Genomic DNA, 24,554 nt, shown 5'->3' with positions numbered 1-24,554 from the left:
GCCGCAAAATCCCAAATCCAAATACTATTTCTTCTTTGATTATTCTTTGTTGTTTCAATATGTAATCAAACAAACAACTCAGCCTATTTTTTGTAAGAACCATATTTTGACATATGATTCACGTGCTCGTGATCCATTTCGAATATCAAACGAATACATGTAAAAATCACGAACCTGCAACAAAAGAATAGAATCTTACTTGCAAATTCAGCAATGATCGACTCTAGAGTTGATCTTCCAACTTGTTCCCACGGCAAGACTTGACGTTGGATGGCAACGATCTTTAAGTCATCTCCCTCCTAGAAAGCACCGGATCTCCTCTCTTTGTGCTCTCGCAGATTAATCACTTTTTGGTCCTACGTAATGTCACATGTAATTAGGTTTAGGGTTCTCTTATTATTTATACTGGGTATTAATCATATCTAAATAATAAGCCCATAAACTTAATTAAACCAAACAAAGCCCAAGGCTTAGTGAGAAATAGAGTGGTGAACGCCCCATAAGGAGCTAGGCCTTTATTGGGCCAAGCGGAGATCTACTAGTTTGAATAAAGTATGGGCCTCCCAGTGCTCGATTTTCTTATTCAGCCCAAAATATAAATCCAGACACAAGTATTAATTTTTTCCACTAGAAAATTAATACTGAATTATCTCTTTATTCTTTAGGTGGGTCGGGGCTAGTATTAGACATAATTAATCCCCGTGTTTAAGATACTATCAAATATCCATTAATTAATTAATTCCTCTGACGATCAATTAATTAATTAATTAGTCATTTAATTATAAACGACATCTCGAGTGCTAATACTTAAACTTATTATTGTATTGGATCTAATTCTACCTGCAGGGTTTAATACGATAAACTTATTAAGTTCCTCGAGAGGATATTATCATCCTGTTATTAGCAGGACACAGATCCTTATTGCAATATAATCGCATGTCAAATAATAATTGATATCACCCAAAGTATCGAGTATATTGAGCTTCAATAGAGCTCCCACCCTTGATAAATCAAAGCAATAGTTAATTAATTATGCGCACCGATTAATTCAATTAAGATTAAGACTATTTAAGTCACCGATTTCTTGATTCTTAATTAGTCAGAATATAAGAATTCATTCCACTGTGAATATCCTGTTCAATACACAAGTGTACTAGCACAAATAAATAGTCAAGACAAACTATTTATCCATTTATGCTACAATCTAAATCGACAACTCATCCATAGTTGTCTCGATTGTGAACTCAATTTATACCTCAACTTTTTCCGATTATATGATCTTCTGTGATCTACAACACACCATATAATCTATAGTATGAGATAAATTAGACTATAATAAGATTATGCAATAACAATATTTCAGATAGGATAATCGTAGTGAACTAAAGAATCAATGTATACAAGCATAAAAGTCTTGCTTTCAGTATACAACCCTTCATTTTTTGCTTGTATAATTTCAAATTTCTGGAATTGAAACAATAGACTGCACAAAAATTTGCACACCGCTCGCCGACGGAGTGTGTGGGTGCGTGAGAGTGAGAGTGAGAGTCGGCGACTCACGTTGACTGTTGTTGAGTGTTGTACCTTAACTCCCATAGGAAATTAGGAAAAGTAAGGAGGAAATTAGAAATTCAAAATTATTGTAAATTGATAATAAATAATTAAAGTAAAAAAAAATTAATTCAATCTTAAAATCAGGTATGTGGGTACCCGCATTACCCGAAACGGGTACCCGATACCCGAATTTTTCTAAAATTACATACCCACACTCGACTCTTTTTATGATTTGGGAGGGTACCGATACCCGCACGGGTGTCGGGTCGGGTAAGGGTAGATCCGATACCCTCTACCTGAATTTATACCCCTACTTCCACCCAATACGAAGGGTGCGGATGAGGGCTGAGTAAGCTTGTGTTCGTGACACCATGACAATGGGGGCACAACTCACTGATCAAACAACTCATAACCAATGACATACAAGCACATTGAATAACCTTGAACCAATGACCGCAAAATACATAACATACCTAACTAGACTATGCTCAAACCAGGTTTATTTTATTATTGATATTTAATTTGTTTCCATTTCAGCTTTTACATTTAGTCAAAATTATATTTCGTTCAGAGCACAATCCTGACACTTAGACCAAAGTGCAAACTCATAAAATTGTGACATCGAGTACTAAAATACACAGACTCTATGTGAAAATGACCCTATATTTGTCATTAGTTGATCCTGATTGCAGGGCATAGAAAAATATAAATATCATTTTATCTGAAGTCATGACGACGAGCTTTGGCATACCTATATAAAAGCTGCAAGATGGCTCTCTCATTCTTACGACTTAGCAGCGTGATTTGTAGAGATAACATTTACCGCATCCATTTCGTCATTTTTCTACTATAAACATGAAACGATTACTTCGAGCACTAATTTGAAGGAGGAGTCTTAGCAACCAATTTGCATAGACTATCATTGTGTTGCTAGGATGACAAGAGTAATGATCGATTGGAGCTTAGTAGGTTTGATTTGATCGTTTAACCTTTGATTATTCGATTGATTTTCTGTGTAGAACCATCTGTAGATAGGTGATTTAATCTTAGGCTGTAAAGGTTGATAACCAAGAGATCTCAATATTGTATCTTGTAATATTGTTAAATATATATGATTTTGTCTTGAGGTACTCACAAATTATATTTATATAGTATGTGAAAAAGTATCATGTGTGTTATTTACTTTCTATTGCGTGTTAACTTGAATTTTATAACATTACTCTCGCATGTTACACATAATACTTGTGGTAATTAATTAGGGCACTAAATTCTTTGATACCCAAAATTGAATTGGCAAAAAATTATCAAATATTAAATTTTTATTATAAAAAGAGGCCAATACTTATAAGACAAAAATCAGTCTTATATGATACTATCTTAAGATTAAGCAATAAGCCATGTCCATCCATGATCCAAAACATGATTGGATAAAATGTTGTAGAATACATGTATGGAGCAAGAATTCATGTTGGTAGATTTTTTCGTCCTAACAAAAACTTCCTCCTTCCCGCTATTCATAGCACGTATTCATTTCGGGTAGTCCCACCAATAAGAGCACTCGCATCGCTCTACGATGTCGCCTCTATGCGCCCTACTCGAATAGAGGCGACATCGTGTAGGGCGATGCAACCCATCCTCACTCGAGGCCTCCTCGATAGAATGGGTGCCACACGTTCGGCCAAATCTCAGGCGCGTGTTCTACACGCGCCAAATTAAAAAAAAATGAAATTCGATGCTAACGGCTATATAGCCGATTAATTTTTTTTTGTTTAATAGCCAACAACTATTTTAGCCGTTTAATTTTTTTTTTGTTTTTTTTGGAGTTTTTTGTTTTCCTATCTATATATACTCCTACCAACACTTTCATTCATACACCAATTCTACTCCTTCAAACTCCCATCTCTCTTTCAAAATTAATGCAATTTAAATTTGAAGTAAATTGTGTGATTTAAATTTATGCAATTAAACTTAAATGAAAAATGGAAAAATCAAAACAAAAAAAATCAAGTAGACTATCATGTAATTCCAATGCGGCATCCTTACTCAATGTGGTCCCCTAAGCTATCAAGTAGGCTATCATGTAATCCCAATGTGGATGCTCTAATGGCTCGTTTCTATTTTAGGAAATAATAAGGGATAATTAATCTTAATTAAAACACTAATTAATTGCCTAACAAAAACACGCATTTTCCCTCTCTCTCTCTCTCTCTCTCTCCCACTTCGGCCTCTCCCTCTAGCCGTCTCCACCCTCCCGCCGCTTCCACCCTCCAGCCTCGCCTCCGGCCTCCAGCCTCGCCACTTCCACCCACCGCCTTCGCCTTTCTCTTTTTTCCATCGGTTCGCTCGCCTCCCTCTCATTTCCTCCACTGGTGTGCCGCTTCCGCGCTCGTAGCCTCGCCGCCGCTAGCATAACCTCTCTCTTTACTCGAACTTCGGCGAACTTCGTCCTCACCCTCGCCCGTCTCCACCTCGCCAGAATCAATTAGGGCTCGCCTATCTCGCAGCCTTTCTTCCCACGGCCGCTTTTGGCGAGGTATGTTGAATTGTGGGATCTGGAGTTTTTGAAGATTGTTGGCCATGGAAGTTTGAGCTTTTGAATATTGTTTGCAGATAGTGAATTTTGCAGATTGTTGGCCATGGAAGTTGCAGGGGGAGGGAGTTGGAGTTTTCGAAGAGGGCTGCCACGAGGTTGCTGTTCTCGGCGGTCGAGGCCGGCCACTGGCATCCGGCGGCAGAATTTTGGGCGGTGGAGGCGTCGGCCACTAGGCGGCAGTTCTTGAGGTTGGAGGAGAAGTGAAGGATACACTTGATTTAAGATTAATTAAACATAACATTAAGACATTAAGCATATGAGTCACTCTTAACTTTAGTCTCCTAAATAATCGTGCCGAAAAGAAACGAGCCACTAATAGCGGGACAGGGGGAGTAGTTCAAAAATAAAATGACACTAATTTTACTAAAAGTGATTAAATGTACTATAAATAGAGAAATGATCACACCAGCAAGGTAGTATTAATAATGATAACTAATCGTATTATAAATAGAAAAATGGACTACCATATACTAGAATAAGTAGATAAATTGATATATTACCAGTAATATGTTGTGGGGATAGTATTAATAAATAAAAAAATAACTACTCCCTTTATTCCACTCTAATATGCTCGTTTTCATTTTTGGGAATCCTACTAGAATAGTCTCGTTTTTCATTTTAAGTAAAAATATGTACTTCATCTGTCATGCGAAGCTTGAGCAGTATTCCTTTCTGGGTTGTCCCGCGAAGCTTAAACACTTTCTTTATATGACAAAAGTTTTTCCCTTTATTCACCTTTTTCACTTTTTTCACCTATCAAACTTAACACATAAAATACCAATTCCTTAAAATTCGTGCCGAAAAGAAATTGCTCAAGCTTCGCGGGACGAAGGGAGTATGAACCACACCATTATTCTCCTAATAAGTAGGTTTCTTAATCTCCATGCCCAAAAGAAATTAGCCAATTAGAATTGGACGGCGGCAGTATTTTTTTGTAAATATACCAAAATAGTAAAAATAAATTAATTTTTAAAAACGAAGTAAGCATTTGTTTATAAATATTTTTATTTCTTATCAATATAGTTACATTTTAACACTCAAAATGAAATATTTTCACCATCATAATCGTGATGGAAGTTACTTTTTTACATTGAGAACCTAAATGAATAACAACCGTAATAACTGTTAATTGTTCTCAAGGGAACATCCAAACAATACAAATCTTCGTATGTAAATATTAGATTTAGGGTTCAAATCTCATTGTTCTCTCTTCCCCAAGTTAAAGAAAAAAAAAACCCATCAACTTAGAATGAGATTTATAGTATTCCATCTTTTCATTAGAAATGGGGTACAATTGCTATATGGCGTTCATGAAAATGAAACACTTTTTCTCTTAGTACATGAAATGACATTTTTTTTTTTATCTTTTATCTTTACAAATATTTTTTTATTAAAAAAAATTACTCTCAATTCAATTCAATTTTATACACTCATTTCATACGATGATACAATTCTTCGTTTACTGAATAAAAATTACCAATTGTTTTATTAAAATACGTGTCTAAAAAATTATACTCTAGTACTATTTTTGATGGAAGGAGGGACATTATTATTTAAAATTTAAAATAAATGATGAAAAGAGAGATTATTGAAAATAGGATATTGGACATACAACATAAAAGCAAAGCAAACAAGTGCTGAAATCCCTCGCCGTCACTCCCCACCAGCAGAGACAAGTGAGTAAAGCGTTCAGTCAAAGTCCGATTGAAATCTCAAGAAAGCTAGTCCTGGAATTCATTTTTATTCAATTATATTTCTTTGATTTATCCGTATATATCTCTCTAATCCGATTAATTTCGCAGTTTTGCAGGGGGCGGTCCGAGTGGTTTCTGCGAAACCCTTTTGTGTTTATCTTCGCTCGCAAGGGTGTGTATTCGTTCCTTCTGTGAAATTGGTTTCATGTTATGGTGGATTTACTTCTCAGAATTTGTTTTGTTATTTTCATGATTTTTTTTGAGTTTTTATTATTTTAGTGAAATCTGGTAAGATAATTCTGGGGGAGATGGGTTTTAGGAGTTTTTTAGAAGAATCGTGGAGTTAATGATTGATAAGATTAGATGGATTTTTGCTGGTAGATCTCTTTGTTGAAAAACGTTGAAAGGTGTACACAGAAGTTTTAATTATTTGTAAAGAAATAGAGAAATGGTATGCAAAAAATTTATAGATGTATTAGTATTTTTACATGTTTGTAGTTGTGGTTGGAGATTTGCTATGTGCAGGCTTGTGTTGTATTTATCGTAAAACAGGGGTATAGTGCGAACTTTTAGTTTACATACAACTCTGGGCTCACAAGCAAACATATGTACTGTTTATGATATATATATATATATATATATATATATATATATATATATGTATATGTGCGAACAATACATGCCTGTGTTCTTTAAGTAGCAAAAGTGAATATAATACATACATGTATAGATATGCACGTGTATGTATGTTTATTGTGAGTCATAGAAAGCCTGGTGTTCAGCTTCAGCATCTTTCAAGCCAACAGGTCTAGCATCCTTCAGTCTGGTTATTTTTTCATCAATGTCCAAGTGATAGTATTATTTGTTGCAAGTGTGTAACTTTTATTGCTTGTAAAACTGGTCATGGCCACTAGGGTGTTCTGAATCTGAGTCCGTTTTGAGGGTGTTTACATCTTATGAGAAGTTAATTTCTGGTAGATGTCATCTAATAAATTTATATGTAATTTTCTAGAGAAGAGCTACATAAGGGAATATCTGGACTGGAAAAAACAAGAATTGCTGTCGTTTGGATAGGAAGATAGTTGATACTTTCTCCCTACAGATGAAATCTAGACTTCTAGTGACTATATGCATAACTATTTTCTTTATCTGGCTTTGCAATGGTACTGTTCTTGACTTAACTGGTTCATAAAGGGTAAACATGTAAACAGTGAATTTAATTTGTATATTAACTGCTGATTTAGATAGATTTTATGGTCTTGTGATTTCAGTGACATTTAAGATATAATCTTTGCGTCTTTGGAAGCACAATAATGTCATGAAAAACGTAAAGAGGCTTACTAATAACTGTTTTCATGTTTGGAGTTGTTGATGTCACAAACTTCCTTGAAACAATTACAGTATTCAAATAGAAGCTTGCAAGAGAGTTAACTGGAATATCATTGAGTACAAGATCAAAATACCATTTTATATAAGTGTACGGTAAAAGCATGGAATAGATCATGTTTGCTGGATTCATTGTCTTTCACAGGTGGTCATAATTAATTTGAAGCATATATTATCATGTTTATAAGCATTCTTTCAATTGATCGTAGCAATAAATATATGCTGATTTCTGGCTGGGTTGCTCAAACGAAGTTTGATGTCTTACCAAATTTGATGTGGTAAATTATGTTAGACAGGGAACAATCATGATGAGTCTCATTTTATCATATATTTGCTGATTTGTGGCTGAATTACTCAAACAAAGTTTGACGTCTTTTACCAAATTTGATGTGGTAAATTCTGTTAGACAGGGAACAATGATGTGTCTGATTTTATCATATTTTTTTCCATCATCAATCTTTAATATTTGAGCATCTTATTTTTATTTGATTTTGTCTTGTCTTGGACTGCAATCCTCATGAAGATGAATTCACAACTGTCTCCTATTGCACTTTTTGTTAGGTTTTTGGTGAATAGCTGGTTATACAAGTCACGATGGCAGATGGGCAGGAAAATGATAAGAATATCGAAATATGGAAAATAAAGAAATTGATTAAGGCTCTAGAAGCCGCTAAAGGAAATGGTACCAGCATGATATCCCTTATAATTCCCCCAGGTGATCAAATAGCCCGGGTCACCAAAATGCTGGCAGAAGAGTATGGAACAGCTTCAAATATTAAAAGCAGGGTAAATCGTCAGTCAGTGCTTGGTGCAATCACCTCTGCTCAGCAGAGGCTTAAGTTGTATAACAAGGTCCCACCGAATGGCCTTGTTCTCTATACTGGTACTATAATGACGGATGATGGAAAAGAGAAAAAGGTCACCTTTGACTTTACGCCTTTTAAGGCCATAAATGCTTCACTCTACCTTTGTGACAATAAATTTCATACTGAGCCCTTGACTCAACTCTTGGAATCTGATGAAAAGTTTGGGTTTATTGTCATGGATGGTAATGGGACCCTTTTTGGAACCTTAAGTGGTAATACTAGAGAAGTGCTTCACAAGTTCTCAGTTGATCTTCCAAAGAAACATGGAAGAGGAGGACAATCAGCTCTTCGATTTGCTCGTCTTCGAATGGAGAAGCGTCACAACTATGTGAGGAAGACTGCAGAGCTTGCCACTCAATTCTACATTAATCCTGCTACCAGTCAGCCGAATGTATCAGGGTTGATCCTTGCTGGGTCTGCTGACTTTAAAACGGAGCTGAGTCAATCTGATATGTTTGATCCTCGCCTCCAGGCCAAGATACTGAATGTGGTAGATGTTTCCTACGGAGGGGAAAATGGTTTCAACCAGGCTATTGAACTATCTGCTGAGATTTTGTCCAATGTTAAGTTCATACAAGAAAAGCGCTTAATAGGGAAATTCTTTGAAGAAATCAGTCAAGATACTGGAAAATATGTTTTTGCTGTGGATGATACAATAAAAGCTTTGGAGATGGGAGCTGTCGAAACATTGATAGTGTGGGAAAACTTGGATATAAATCGTTTTACACTAAAAAATAGTGTGACCAATGAGATTGTCATTAAATACTTAAACAAGGAGCAAGAGCATGACCAGAGCAACTTCAAGGATTCTGCAACGTCTGGAGAACTGGAGGTTCAAGACAAAATGCCCCTACTGGAGTGGTTTGCAAATGAATATAGAAACTTTGGCTGTTCGCTCGAGTTTGTGACAAATCGGTCCCAGGAAGGATCACAGTTCTGCCGAGGATTTGGTGGCATTGGTGGAATTCTTCGTTACCAGCTTGACATTCGATCCTTTGATGAGCCATCTGATGAAGGAGAATTTTATGAGTCAGACTAAGATGAGCCCATACTCCCTGCTTCTATCAAATGGAATGATTTCAAAAAAACCCTGACTGCTTGTAAGTCATTGTGGCTCAGTGCCTTCTTTTTGTGTTTGTACTTGTTATTTTCCCTTGTTGGCTTCCAATTACCTGTTTTGGATTTCAATCTTTGCCTTAATCTTCATCCGTCAGAAAAGTAAGTGTCGAATCTTGCTAGTACTATGAGCCTGATTGTGTCTGACATTGCAGCTACCTTTTGGTTTAAATCAGGAACACTTATTATACATGAGGTCATTACTCTCTACGCCAATTTCTTATTGCATGTTGCTACCGGAATTGCTACTAAGAAACTTTTATCCTTACATGTTAGGCTAGTATGTATGACAAGTACTTTCGGAGTTCGTCCTTTCGTTCTCTAGGTCATAGCAATCATGATTCTCTTTTTATCAGTAGAGGATCGATCATTTAGGCAGCGTTTACTTTGAGTTATAGGATGGATACATAAAAATAATCCAAGACAATCTACCATTTACTTTGATTTATTAATTTCAACTTGTTCGACCATCTTATCCTTCACATACTTAATCCTATGTTATATCAATCTATCCCACTCAAAGTAAACACTTCCTTAGGGGGTCTCCATGGAGCTTATCTCCGACATCCTACCTAGTCGAGCATCCACTTATCTTGGTGTTTGGTTTGTAGGATTAGTCATGTGATATCTTGTTTGATTGGGTAGTAATGGTCCAATACTTAATCTTGAGACAATACCACGTAGGATTAGTCATGACTTATGAGTCTTGACCTACCCCTATGACAAAAATAATCTCGGGCCAATTCAATCTCCGGTAATCTGGGGACAATTTAGTCTTGAGCAACCGAGCGCTCCCTATGAGTACAACTTGTAGGATAAATTTAGTCTCTTACTTTGAAATTACAGTAAGTCAGTCCATTGAGTTATTTTGTACTGATAAATGATAATATGTTGGACCAATTTACAGTAAAATCATGTAATGTTTTGAAACTACAGATACAGATTGCTCCTTGAAGGTTGCATTTGCTCTACCAGTATCCCTCTCAGTAGGTCAAAAGTTTATAAATAAACTACAAATTTATGAATATTTACAAATCATATATCACATTTAAAAGGGTAGTTTTGTAATTAAATCTTTGCTATATGAATGTTGTTCCAATTTTCTGAAAGCGTGTTGATTCAATCACTGTTTTGCTGTTTGTGTCAGTGAATCTAAAAATGATTTCAAATGTCACTGTTGTATTTGATTTATGTGTTGTAAGCCAATTGCTGACTTTTGTGGTATAAGTGCTCGTGAATGAATAGTAATTGCACCATATAGTTTGATCTCGAAATTTTCGTGCATGTGATAATCACAATTCACAACCACATATTGAGATCTCGGATTTGTTTTTTTGGTTTTTCCATGACTGCTACACTTGGTGAAATTAATAAGTTAAATAGTAGTAAATCTTTTGTGCAGAAATAATGGTAACTAATAATTGGACATTATGTCCCTCATGAAATCCAATTTTCTTACAGAGATTACCTCATCGCATTCAGTCAAAGCCTCTGACAAACAGAATCACCCAATGATGTTTTGTCCAAATTTATTGGAACTGTTAAAACACAATGATATTAATTTTGTGAAAGCTAATTTCTTCTAACATGGGTAGTTCTAAAAGAATCAATATTTGAATATAAAAACAAATTTATGACTGACAAACCTTGTTCTCTAGCATGAAAATGGCGTGACATTATTAAAATATCAAGGCAGAGGTGGAGATTCATGAAAAGTAGATGTGGAAGAGTATTCAGAGCGTTGGGCACAATAATTGGCTGCTATGCTAAATAATTCATCCATTAAAATTTCTTACCTAATAATAATAATAGTATCGAGTGAAAGTAAATACCGGGTTTGGCGATCTAAGGAGCTAGATTTGTTGGGAAGCAAAAGATATATGATGAGTATCTCTTGAAAGTGTTAGTTTGGTGTTGTGTTATCTGACATGGGAGAAATGTAAGGAAAAAACATTGGCATATTTTTAGACAAATGCCATACATATGTGCAATAAATGGTCCCCTATTTGTATGAATGTCAATCAACTTGGAAATTTAAATCCAGCCTGTCTTCTCTCTCTCTCTCTCTCTTGAAGCTTACAAGCATCTTACTTATAAAAGTAAGATCGAGAGGGGAAAGCAGTGAAATAACAGAAAAGGGACAAATTTGATGCTACGAGAGATTTGATCTACATGGTAAAGTGTCGAAAGATTCAAAGTAACAACGACGCTCCATAAATTTTCTATCATATGGTACAAACTACGGCCGATGCTATCAATTAATTTTAACACCTACTTAATTTGTAATTCTGTGTGTGTGTGTGTGAGAGAGAGAGAGAGAGCAAAAAACCATGGATTCTCACAGCCTAGTTGTTGCTGAAACCTAGTATAGCAGAGCAGTATACACATGGAATATAGGAGAGGGAAGGGAAACATGAATTAAAAGGCTAATTAAGATTGTACATTAATGGCATCTCCTCCCTCAACCCGATCACGAACAGGGGAAGAAGGGGAAGAGAAGCAAGAATCTGCAGACGAATACGAGGTCGAATCGGAGCGACAAACGGCCGCTGCCGCCGGAGAATCCTTCACCATCCCGACGAGAAGATCGACGAAGGCACCAACAATGAAGCCATGATTGTGTTTGGCATTCATCTTCAAATACCATCCAAGAAGCTCCTCCAACCGGTCCCACTCCTCCAATCCATGGCTCTCCACCATCTCCTGCATGGATTTCTTGAAGTCCATGTAAGGGTCGTCCGACTCCAGCGCCAGCGCCACGCTCTCCTCGAACGGCCCCCCACTCGTCGTCGTCTCCTTCGCCGCTGCCGGCTCCTTGTCGAAGATCGAGCTCGTGTCGCCCGGCTCGAAAAAGAGCCTATCCGAAGACCTCACGTCCCGGATTATCATCTCTAGTGTCTCATTGTTGTTATTGTTGTTGTTGTTGTAGTCCTCAGAATGGTCGTCAGTGGTGCTGGCGCAATCTGAGGAGGAGTTTGTGAACCAGGACTCGGGGGTGTCAAGGCCGTCGGAGGTGTCGAGGAACACGGAGTTCACGGTCTTGAAAACGACATCGTTGCTTGCTCGGAAAGATAGGGTTTTGGGGTGGTTGCACGAGGGCCATTGCCATGGTTGCTTGGGGTCTTTGCTCTTGAAGATTGATGGCATTTTCATTTTCTTTGACATTGTGTGTTTGGTAAGTTGGGAGAGAAGAGAGAGAGAGATATTGTTGTATGTTGGGATGAATGATAGGTGAGGTTGTTTTTGGTTGTGGTATTAATAGCTTGGGGGGTGGGGGTGGGGTGGGGTGGGGTGGGGGTGCGGTGGGAGGAAGGTGGAAAGGAAATGGGGGGTGGTAGGCCTATCATGTGTGTATTTAATTAGGGATCCAAAAATTTAATGCGATTTCATTACACAACAAATCCAACCAGCATACTTTTATAATGTTGGGTTTTTGTTTTAAATTCGATCCTATGTTTATCTAATTTTTTCTATACAATAGACTTGCCATGACTGAGTGTATATTTATATTACAATAATATGATATGATTGATGTAATACAACACGAGACGGAAGTAATAAAATTAATTAAAATGTATACAGGTAACTAAAATCTCATTTACTTTTCTATACAATAGAATGCCATGACTGATTGCATAATCATATTACAATAATATGATCGATGTAATACAATATGAGACGGAAGTAATAAAATTAATTAGAATGTATACAGGTAACTAAAATCTAATTTCCTCATTTTGTGTTAATTTTCTCTCCTATTTTCTTCTTACTTCCAAATTAATCACTCCATTCGTCCATCAAATATCTTTTTTAAAGTAGTGGATACATATTTTAAAGGGTTAATTGTCGCAAAAACCATATACTTTTTCGATTTTTGATTTTTCCCATGGCAAAAAAAATCTGAACTGAAATACATCAATTGGAAAATTAATTGTAATTTTCCCCGCGTCCATTTTTTCCCAAAATTGAATCCGAGGTGGCAATCGGATTTCCAACGTGTCATCGCCGGGAATTGAACGAGACGACGCCGTTTTAATTTTAATTAAACGACGCCAGCAGACCAGTCAACGGTCGCCTGGATTGGAGTTTTGCGGCGGTAGTGAAGCTTTTTTGAGTCCCGTCACCTCGACCTCCAGCACCAGCAAACCAGTCAACGGTCGCCTTGCCTGAGCCTTGTGACTCCACCCCGAGTCCTCGATGCCGACGGCAATTGGCAGTTGGCACGACAATTAGTTTTGAGAGAACTGATTCAGATCCCGGCTCCCACCTCCACCGCCCTCGTCTCGCCGCCGACCTCCGCCCTCTCGCCTCGCCGCTTCCACACACCGCCTCCGCCCTCCCCTTTCCTCTCCCAGTTCGCTCGCCTCCATTCTCATTAATTAGGGCTCATTGCTTGACAAAGCAGGGGGAGGGAGACAGAACCAGACCTGGTTTTCTTGGATTTCTTGAATTTGAGGGAAAAAAACATTTGTTGGACGGCGGCGGGAGTATAGATGTTCAGCTTTGATTATGACTTTTGGCGTCTCTCTGGCGTCTTCGCCGGGCAACGGCAAGTTTTAACAGGTGTCCAAGTCAGCAGGCGGCGGAGAAATTTCCCTTTTGCTTATGTGGCTGCCTAGTCATTAATTTATTTTGACAGATGGAATGAATTATGCCACGTTTAATCGGAGCTACACCGGAGCTCGCCGGAAAATGGACGCGGGGGAAAATTGCAATTAATTTTCCAATTGATGTATTTCAGTTCAATTTTTTTTTGTCATGGGAAAAAACCAAAAATCGAAAAATTATATGATTTTTGACAAATAAAAACATGAATTATTTTGAATTTACAATTTTAACATGACTTTTGAAGTGTGGTGAATTAAATTCACTACCTTTTCAATTTTTGCAATTTCGTGCCCCCAATTTTTCCTCGATCTTCGGATTGTTGAGTTAGAGTTTACGTGGATTAGTTTGCCACGTAATATTCATAGTACAACGTTGTTTTCTATAAAATTGGTGAATATTATAATTACGGTGTCGTTTAAGCCTAAAAGACGTCGACTTTACTAATCCTCGTAAACTCCAATTCAACACTCTGACGATCGAAAAAAATTGAGGGGACGGAATTGCAAAAATTAAAAAGATGGTGATTTAATTCGCCACACTTCAAAAATCACGTTAAAATTGTAAATACGAAATAGTTCGTGATTTTATTTGCCAAATCCCCTATTTTAAAGGTCCTATAATTTTAAAAAAATGATGATAGTTAATAGATTTATATATAACTATTATTGCTAAGGTGATAATTATAAAATTATGTTCAAAAAATAAGTACGAAAAAATTTTGTAGACATAGCGGGTATATTATTGAAGGAAGCCACAATGCAAGCAGCAGCCAATTGTTCTTCCTTTTCTAAGTGAATACTCGACTTAGATTGATAAAGTAATTCAAAAGCACGCCAAAAATTATTTTAGGGCTCTCTCTCTCTCTCTCTATATATATATATATATAAAAGGGATCGCTCCAATGAGACCCCCTAAATAAGATCTTAAACATGATCTCGTGCACTTAATTTATCAATCTTATGGCTGATATTGTACCTAGAGGGCGATTTTTTTTTTTTTTTTTAGGGTTCGAATCCTGGAGGCAGAGAAATATTTTAAATTTCATTGCTCATCAGTATATACTACATTGTTCATCAGTATATATGTCTTATTCATTACCAATATTTTAAATTTCGTTATTTATCAGTATATACTGTCTTGTTCATCAGTATATATGTCTTATTCATTATATTCAGTGTCTCACGAAAAATAGGGGGTCTCATCTCACTGGGTCTTATATATATATAGGGATCATTTATTTTACATGATTGATAAAATATATGATTAAGTATTTTTATTTTTAAGAGTACGTCTGATTTTTTCGGTCTCACCTTTTAATTGAGATATGAATCAAGCAATTCTAACTCAAACGATAAAAAAAGGCTTTGGGATATCCCAAAGTTTCAATTCATCAAATTAAACAAGAGATTAGTTTTACTAATATAGACTCCCTCTGTCCCACTTCAAATGGCCCAAAGTTTTGGGCCATTTGAAGTGGGACGGAGGGAGTAGGATGTGGTTATAATGAATTACACGTGCATAAGAATAATGAATTCACTGTTAAAATTAATGCACTAGAAAAAAAGATCCCTTCCTCTAGGGTCCGAACTCATATGATGCATTCATATAACAAGATGATGCATCTAGTATACTTTAAATTTTGATGGTCGAATGATTGAGAATTGTTTTTTATTCTTATTTTAATTATGTAATAATTATCAAGTTCAAATGAATTTTTTTATTTATAATAACTAATAAGAACAAAGAACTATTCTTAACCCTTCGATTATCAATTAAATCTATGGTGGATGCACTATCTTGTTGGATGAATGCATCACATGGGTTTAAATTTGAGTGAGAGATTTTTTTTCGAGTGCAATTAATTTCACGGCAAATACAGTAATTTTGCATGTCAGTGCACCGTCCTCAATTCACACGATAAAATGTGATGTCATATAGGGTGTGGTTCTAGAGAGAACTACATTATTTGTGAGAACGTGATGCATTCACTGTAAAAATTAATGCATTTGCTGTTAAAATTAATGCACTAAAAAAAATAAAAAAAATTGCTCCCTCAGGATTCGAACCTATGTTCTGCATTCATCCAACAAGATGATGCATCCACCGTAGATCTTGATGATCGAATGACTGAAAATGATTCTCCGTTCTTATTTTATTTAGTGGTTCTTTCTTAAACCTCTCCTTATATATATATATATATATATATATATATATATATATATATATGGGAGAGGTTCAAATAAGAACCACTAAATAAAATTAGAACAGAGAACCATTTTAAACCATTCGATCATCAAGATCTACGGTGGATGAATGCAGGTGCTGGGTTCGAATCCTGAAGGGAGCAAAAAAATTATTTTTTTCGGATGCATTAAATTTAATAGCGGATGCATTAATTTGTATAGCAGATGCAGTAATTTTATTGGTTCTTATGTTCTCACGATAAGTGTGGTTCTCACTATAACCGCACCCTATATATATATATATATATATATATATATATATATATAGGGTGCGGTTATAGTGAGAACCACACTTATCGTGAGAACATAAGAACCATTAAAATCAATGCATCTGCTATATAAATTAATGCATTCGCTATTAAATTTAATGCATCCGAAAATAATAAAATTTTTGCTCCCTTCAGGATTCGAACCCATGACCTGCATCCATCCACCAAGATGATGCATCCACCGTAGATCTTGATGATCGAATGACTTAAAATGGTTCTCCGTTCTTATTTTATTAGTGGTTCTTATTTGAACCTCTCCCTATATATATATATATATATATATATATATATATATATATATATATATATATAGATATATATCAATTTTGAACGTACAAGTGTTCTAAGGATATATTAATTTTGAGCATTTCATGTTCCTTCGAGGACATCCAACTAAACAGTAACTCGAGAGCTCCTTTGTGTAAAGAGTAGGATTTAATTCTCAACATCTCCCTTTCTCAATTCCAAAAAAGATCGAATGTTTCATATATGTATATACATGTTGTGACCTATGTATGGGTGAACTCAAACTATAATTTTATATAAACAAAAATAGAGATATATGCGTTTAATTATGAGTGCACGGAATAAAAATGAGCGAGCTTAATAGCATTAGTGAACTTCACCCAATATAAGATAATATATGTATGGCCAAAACCAAAGGCTGACAAATTAATTGCAATCGTCAAACATTACAAATCATAAAGCTAATTCGAACTAAAAAGCTCACATACAATGAAGACTTGATGATCACTATACTAGATTAATTATATTAACTATTTAACTATTTTGTTGATAAAAAAGAAAATTTGGATTTGTAGGATTGGGCCATTTTATAATTATTTATTTTGTTGGTGAAGATAAAAATTAGGTTTGTAGTAGAAGGGCAAATAAAGCAAACATCATGTGATTTATTGAATAGATTGTATGAAAGATTTGAATGTAGAGACACATGCATACTACTCCCCGCCAATCTAATAAAAGAGGTATCATAGTTAATTTTGATGGGGACCTAAACTGACTTCCATTTAATGCTTTAAATTCACTTATTGCTGTTCCTATCTGTGTTTTCTTATACATTAAATATTGTCATGTGCCCCGTAAGAGTTTTTCTGCATTATATTATTAATATTTTACCTAATAAGGATGCTAAATCCTTTTGAAAAACATATATATATATATATATATATATATATATATATATATATAGGGGCGCGCTCCAGTGAGACCCTCTATTTTTCGTGTAACATGAGTACAATGAATAAGACATATAATACTAATGAACAAAACGTATATCTAATGAACAAGATGTATATATTGATGATTTTTTTTAAACAAAAATTCGTAATGAATAAGACATATACTGATGAACAAGGCTGTATATATTGATGAACAATGCAGTATATAGTGATGAATAACAAAATTTAAAATATTCTGCTCCCTCCAGGATTTGAACCCTGCGAAAAAAAATCATCCTCCAGATACAATATCAGCCATAGGATTGATAAAATAAACGCACAAGATCGTGCCCTAGATCTCACTAAAATTAGGGAGTCTAATTGGAGCGGCCCCCTATATATATATATATATATATATATATATATATATATATATATATACTCCCTCCGTCCGTTAATACGTTTCTTTTCGGCACAGAGATTAAAGAGAATGAATTAAGTAGAATAAAGAGTGTGGTCCACATGTTTAAGTTTGTGATTAAAGAATATTTCTATTTTATCAACATAAATAAAGACTTTATTTTTTTCTTTATTAAATTTATGACTTTATTTTTTTATTAATTTATTTTTTAATAACCATTAATTAAATGAATGTACTTTGTTTTTTTCAACTGATATGAGAAATGGAATAGACAAACCAAACTAAAATGGCGTCACTTAAATCTGATCTCTAGCTCATGAAAAAATCAAAGTAACAAAATGACGCCATAATGAACCAAAATTTCAGAATCTGCACATCTCATTGAAAATTTCAGAAATTTTCAAATCTCCCTCATTTTTTAGTTTGGGCAGAAAGTTAAGCCCTTTATAAATAGGGCATACATTTCAGATCATTTACACAAAGCTAACTCCTAAACAGTGGCGGAGCCAGGATTTTTTTGGGGGGAGGGGGGCTGAACTGTTACGGGGGTTCGGGGGCGGTAGCCCCCGGGAATTTTTTTTTGGGGGCATTCAATACATTTTAGACATTTTTTTACTAAAATACAAATATAATAATAATAATAACAACATTTTCATAGATAATATAGTTCAAAACATTTACTAAATTTTTTTGGGGGGCATTCAATACATTTTAGACATTTTTTTACTAAAATACAAATATAATAATAATAATAACAACATTTTCATAGATAATATAGTTCAAAACATTTACTAAAAATTTTTTTGGGGGCATTCAATACATTTTAGACATTTTTTACTAAAATACAAAAATAATAATAATAATAATAATAATAATAATAATAATAATAATAATAATAATAATAATAATAATAATAATAATAATAATAACAACATTTTCATAGATAATATAGTTCAAAACATTTACTAAAAATTTTTTTGGGGGCATTCAATAAATTTTAGACATTTTTTACTAAAATACAAATATAATAATAATAATAATAACAACATTTTCATAGATAATATAGTTCAACATTTACTAAAATTTTTTTTGGGGGCATTCAATACATTTTAGACATTTTTTACTAAAATACAAATATAATAATAATAATAACAACATTTTTAGACATATTATAATTTATTTATTTTTTCAAAATTTGGGGGGGGGGGCTCTAGCCCCCCTAGCCCCCCTGGCTACGCCCCAGCTCCTAAAATCAAAAGAAAAACTACAATGACTAGAATAAAGGATCTTTCTTTCTTTGAGAGAGCAGCCATTCTCCAATTCCTTCTTGAATGGAGCAAAAACGGCAAACCGGGCAGAGGGAAGCTTACTGCAGCGGTGCAAAAGTGGAAGAGTTCACGACGAACCATTAGTCGACTTTGGCAAAAAAGCAAAATGATCGTGGTGAGGTGGTGGACGTCGTTTTCCACCAAATAATTCCTGCAGAATTATCAAAATAAATTAGTATAATGACAAGCAGGGTCGATCCCACAGAGAGCAGGTAAAATCATTCAATTCCCTAAAATCTATAAAATCGGTGATGCCACCACGCCTTAAATTGGGAGAAAAGATTAATTAACTAAGAAAGCAAATTAAATCAAATAAAATACGCTTGAAGTAAATATATGAAAAAGGGTAATTCGGCTCAAATAAATCCACACTAATTTAATCTCTGATCCTTGACGCAATAATTAATTAATCCCTATTAACCAATTAGTTATAGGATACCGTGATACGCACTGACATACCCCAATTCCTACTTACTGTGTCGATAGACAGCTAGATACGCTAGTCTTGTCTATTTCCCTTATTAAAATATAACCTAGCTGGATACGCCAGTCTTAGATTTAATATTCTAATAGCATTAAGGTGAAGGAACCCAATTTATACCAATTATCCTAGATACGCTAGTAATAATTAATATACCAATTAATTCCTACTACGAACATGGTAGTTTTGCCACTAATCAGCCCTATTCCAACAATTACGGATTGGAGGTGCTAATTGACTATAATCCAATTAAACCTAAGTTGATCAGACTTAAATAAAATTGGAATTATCTTTAAACCTAGGAATTAATCGAAATTAACAGGAATCAATTTTAAAACCAATTAGGTCTCACAGATCATTAAATTAGAGTTTCATTATTATCGCCGAATTAAAAGAATTAGCTACTCATGCTTAAAATAAAAACATTCAAATAAATAAAATTAAACATACTGAAATATGCGAAATAAGCAGAGAAATAAATTGCAATAAATAAATCAAACTTGAATTATCCCAATACTCGGCTGCTTCCTTTGTTTCCAATCCAGCCGCGATCAACAGTAAGTGAACAAGAATGAAAACTGAAGCAAACTTGAATCAATTGCCAAAACACGTAAACACAATTTGCATGAAAGAAAAGATTGCATGAAAAATTAAAGGTCAACTATGCTTAAAAAATCCAAAATTGCGGCTACTGCAAAGTGAATGTGTATGTCTAACCAAAAACCAAAGTCAACCTCTAATAAAACCTAGTCTAAAGTTGCGGCTCTCTCCAACTAATTAGAGTCCAACATGAATCAAAAACTAGCAATTTTAAACCTAAGCGGCCGAACACCCATATTAACGTGGGTTTCGGCCTTTTCAAAACTAAAGCCCAAAAAGCTTAATTAAAAGAGTATTAGGCTTAAATAAATTACAAGATAATAATTCCCAAAGCCCAATCTCTAATTCTCTCCACAATTTCACGTCGAATCCCATCGCAAACTCGTCTTTCTCCACTTTCTTCCAATTAGCAGCTCCATCTCCAATTCTTCTCATTCCTGCGCCAAAACATAGCAAAACATGTAATATCACATGAAACCACGGCGAAACGCACACTAAACTAGGTAGCTAAAATACACACATCAAATCCCCTCACACTTAGATCATACTTGTCCTCAAGTATGAAATAAGAGAAGAATTAATGGTGAAATTTAGCCCCTAGAAGCAACTCCTTTCCTTGACACGAAGACTCTAGAAACGAAAGAACGGAAATAGAAACCACAAACATAGACACCAAGAACATAAAATAAAAAAAAAACGAGACAAGACACGACAAACCAAACGACTAGCCAAGCAACATCAAAGCATCATGAATGAAACAGTCTATCAAATCAAATCATGCAATTCACCATCACTTCCCAACTCTCGAACTAAGAACATGAACCTCCAAAGTGTGTTTTCATTATCAATCTAGTCCAAATTAGGCAACAATGAGTGCAACTCTCACGCTCATTCAATCTCTCCATAAGATAAGGTAATTCTCACACAAGAAGAAACTCCAATTAGTCATGATATTTCGCAGTCACATTATGGCTCAAAAAGGTCTTTCTTCTTTGGTTGTAATGGGGCTAAGGACTATCAATGATGTAGGCAAGATCCTAGGGGTCCTAAGCTCAAACATTGAAGATCAAATATCGTGCATGCTCGAATCAAATCACACCCAAAGAATTCTGAACATATGAAAAGCAACTTCCAACTCAACTATGGGCAACAACCATCAAACAACTCAATGCATATATACTCATTCAACCTTGGTGCAACCTTTATTTTCTCTCTTTTTTTTTTCTTTTTTTTTTTCTGTTCTTTTTTTTTTCTTTTTCGATTTTTTTTTTTTTCAATTTTTTCTGCACCACTTCATTAAAACAACACAATCATGCAATGAGTACATCAAAAACAATCTGCCCAACTGTCAACATCTTCCTCTGTTTGGCCAAACAGAACATCTGTCCTAGATTCAGAATACAATTTCGGCTCGGTTCTGTTTGGGCAAACAAGCATCCTTATGCACATTCCTCAAAATTTACTTAAGATGTAATTCAATTCTAACATGCACAATGGGACCAAAGAGAAAGTTCACAAAAAACAGGCCTTGGCTATATATATATAGTGACTAATATGAACAATCACGGCAAGGCTCAAACATGGCTCACTAGGGGTTAGTGTATGGTAGGAATTCAAAAGCAGGCCAAATGGCTACCCTAGTGCCTCTTATCATTCACCACATATGACACACTTGATATCACGACTTCATGGATCATCAAATCTCTCAAAACAAAAATTAGTAGAGAGTGCTCTACTCTATTAGGCTCAATACCTCACTTATGTGTAGTTTAGATTCACTCATCGCCCTTATTTTGTCATTCCAGACATCATGTAATCAAAACACACACTGTCAATCACCTTGACGCAATAATTTAAGTAGGGAAAGATCAAGTTATCACACATATTCAATCTAACAGCATGCTCCAACAACTGAACTTATCAATTACTTTGGCTAGAAGACTCACAAAACTCAACATAAACTGACTCAACAAGCAAAGACTCAACAACGCCCCCCCTCACACTTAGATTTTGCTTGCCCTCAAGCAAATAAAACAAAGCAATAAGCAAAGGAGCAACAAGACACTCAACTAAACGAAAGACCAAGGCAAAGACAACATAAAAACACACGAAACAAAACAAGAAAAGGAAGGAAGTCACCGTGTGTGCTGCTGCCGCAGCTCCTGTCCAATGGTGGCGCTCAAATTCGCGATGCTCTCATGTAGGGCTGCCACGTTCCCATCAATCTGTCTTTTTTTTTTTTTTTTTTTTGAAACATAACAAAAATTAAAACTAAGGAAGGGAAACTAAGAAGCTTAAAAAAAACTAAACGAAAAATGAGAATTAAAGAAAAGAAGAACAAAACAAAAAATTAAAAGGAAAAGAAAGTCGGGTTGCCTCCTGATAAGCGCCATTATTTAACATCGTTGGCTCGACTGCTCAAGTGCTCAAAACGTGCCTGGAAGCAGCAGCGAAACAGACTCCGCTGGAACCAAAGAAGAGGCATCATAGTACGGCTTCAAACGTTGTCCGTTCACGGTGAATATCTTAGCCGTGTCTAAACTGCGAATCTCAAACGCCCCGTCTGGGCAAACAGACTGTATCACGAAGGGGCCAATCCACTTTGTCTTCAATTTTCCGGTCATCAACCGCAGCTTTGACTGGAACAAAAGTACTTTTTGGCCGACTGTAAATGTCTTTCCTTGCAAGTTCTTGTCGTGCCACATCTTGGTGCGATCCTTATACCACATCGCAGCGTCATAAGCTTCCAGATGAAGCTCATCCTCACATTTATCTTCTAAGTCGGGTGGTTCCACATCAAAATGCAGACTTCTGTCGTGTGGCTTCCGTTTGGGCAAACAGAACGTATTTCCAGAATCTGCTAATTTCGAGTGAGCATGGAGAGACTTGGTAGACTCTTTGACTTCTTCATTGTTCATCCCACGAGCATCAAGACCAGTTACCCTTTTGGTCAAAGTTGGTTCCAACTTATCCTGCATAGATTTAGTCTCAAGATGTTCTTGGACAAAAGGGTCAGTAACATTGGTGGCACAAGCAATTTTAATAGCCGATGGACTTTTCATGGTATCATCAATGTTGAAAGTGAACTTCTCTCCATGATAATCCAAACATATGGTACCACAATAAACATCAATGATTGCCCTAGTGGTCCTTAAGAAAGGACGACCTAACAGAACACCGGCTGACTCTTTCGACTGCATACCACTCATTTTCACCACATAGAAATCAGCAGGATAAACAAAATTATTCACTTTCACAAGGACATTCTCAAGCAAACCTTCAGGGTGCACACATGATCCATCGGCTAACTGAATCACAACTCTAGTATCTACCAACTTCACACCATTTAAACTATTATAAACAGCTAAAGGCATGACATTAATAGAAGCTCCTAGATCACACATAGCATGCTCAATCTTAGTATCACCGATGTAACATGGCAGAGAGAACATACCTGGATCCTTGCATTTGGGCGGCAACTCTTTTTGTATCACTGCTGACACGTTCTCGCCCATCACAATTTTTCCAGATTTCTTAGACTTACCAGCAATGAAGTCTTTCACAAACTTGCCCAGATGAGGAATTTTGAGTGCTTGGAGAAATGGAAGATTGATCTCTAACTTCCCAAAGATTTTCATGAAATCAATGAGCTCTTCCTCCGGCTTCTTCTTTGCTAACAGTCTGGGAAAGGGAACGGGTATCTCGATCTCGGGATCATGTAGACTCAAAGGTTTATGAACCTTAGACTGCTCACCCTTAACCAATTTGTGCTCTGCTTCTTGTTCTTTCTGCCCAGCTGTCGGATCACAGTTCTGTTTGGCCAAACGGGACTGTTCTGTATTCTGGATTGCAGAATCCACCTTGCTTCCAGAATTTTCGAATTTTTCCAAGCTGAATTTAACTCCAGAATCCTTGCTCGGACACTCCTTTGAATTCTGGGTTGTGGGCTCACTCAACTCCTTGCCACTCCTCAAAGTAATCATACTAACGTTCTCCATCGGATTCAATTGGACTTGTGATGGTAAAGCACCTTGATGGCCCTTGAGTTGATTCACGGACGTTGCGAGCTGAGACACTTGACGGGATAGTCCTTCGATCTGAACCCTTTGCTCTGCTTGAGACTGTTGGAGTTTTAGCACCGCTTCATTGGTTGTTTGCAAATTATTTTGCAACAATTGTTGTGAGCCAATCAACTCTCTCATCATCTCTTCAAGAGC

General features: G+C 35.8%; 2 protein-coding genes across 2 annotated transcripts; one reads left to right on the top strand and one right to left on the bottom strand.

Annotated features, from left to right (window-relative positions):
• The first annotated feature begins 5,722 nt into the window (after positions 1-5,722).
• Positions 5,723-9,399, top strand: LOC130997397 (eukaryotic peptide chain release factor subunit 1-3-like). The gene is made up of 3 exons (XM_057922685.1): positions 5,723-5,823; positions 5,950-6,013; positions 7,789-9,399. The coding sequence occupies exon 3, from the start codon at positions 7,822-7,824 to the stop codon at positions 9,130-9,132; it is 1,311 nt and encodes a 436-aa protein (XP_057778668.1). The 5' UTR covers positions 5,723-5,823; positions 5,950-6,013; positions 7,789-7,821; the 3' UTR covers positions 9,133-9,399.
• Positions 9,400-11,400: 2,001 nt separating this feature from the next.
• LOC130997398 (transcription repressor OFP13) lies at positions 11,401-12,616 on the bottom strand. The gene has a single exon (XM_057922686.1). The coding sequence runs from the start codon at positions 12,372-12,374 to the stop codon at positions 11,640-11,642; it is 735 nt and encodes a 244-aa protein (XP_057778669.1). The 5' UTR covers positions 12,375-12,616; the 3' UTR covers positions 11,401-11,639.
• Positions 12,617-24,554: the final 11,938 nt, after the last annotated feature.

The sequence above is a fragment of the Salvia miltiorrhiza genome, chromosome 8, assembly GCF_028751815.1.
Source record: "Salvia miltiorrhiza cultivar Shanhuang (shh) chromosome 8, IMPLAD_Smil_shh, whole genome shotgun sequence".
In the NCBI taxonomy this organism is placed as follows: domain Eukaryota; kingdom Viridiplantae; phylum Streptophyta; class Magnoliopsida; order Lamiales; family Lamiaceae; genus Salvia; species Salvia miltiorrhiza.
This window is presented reverse-complemented; position numbering and strand designations above follow the sequence as displayed.

Bases quoted from the DNA above. Each gene is read 5' to 3' on its own strand.
- LOC130997397 (XM_057922685.1), top strand. From the start codon at position 7,822: ATGGCAGATGGGCAGGAAAATGATAAGAATATCGAAATATGGAAAATA.
- LOC130997398 (XM_057922686.1), bottom strand. From the start codon at position 12,374: ATGTCAAAGAAAATGAAAATGCCATCAATCTTCAAGAGCAAAGACCCC.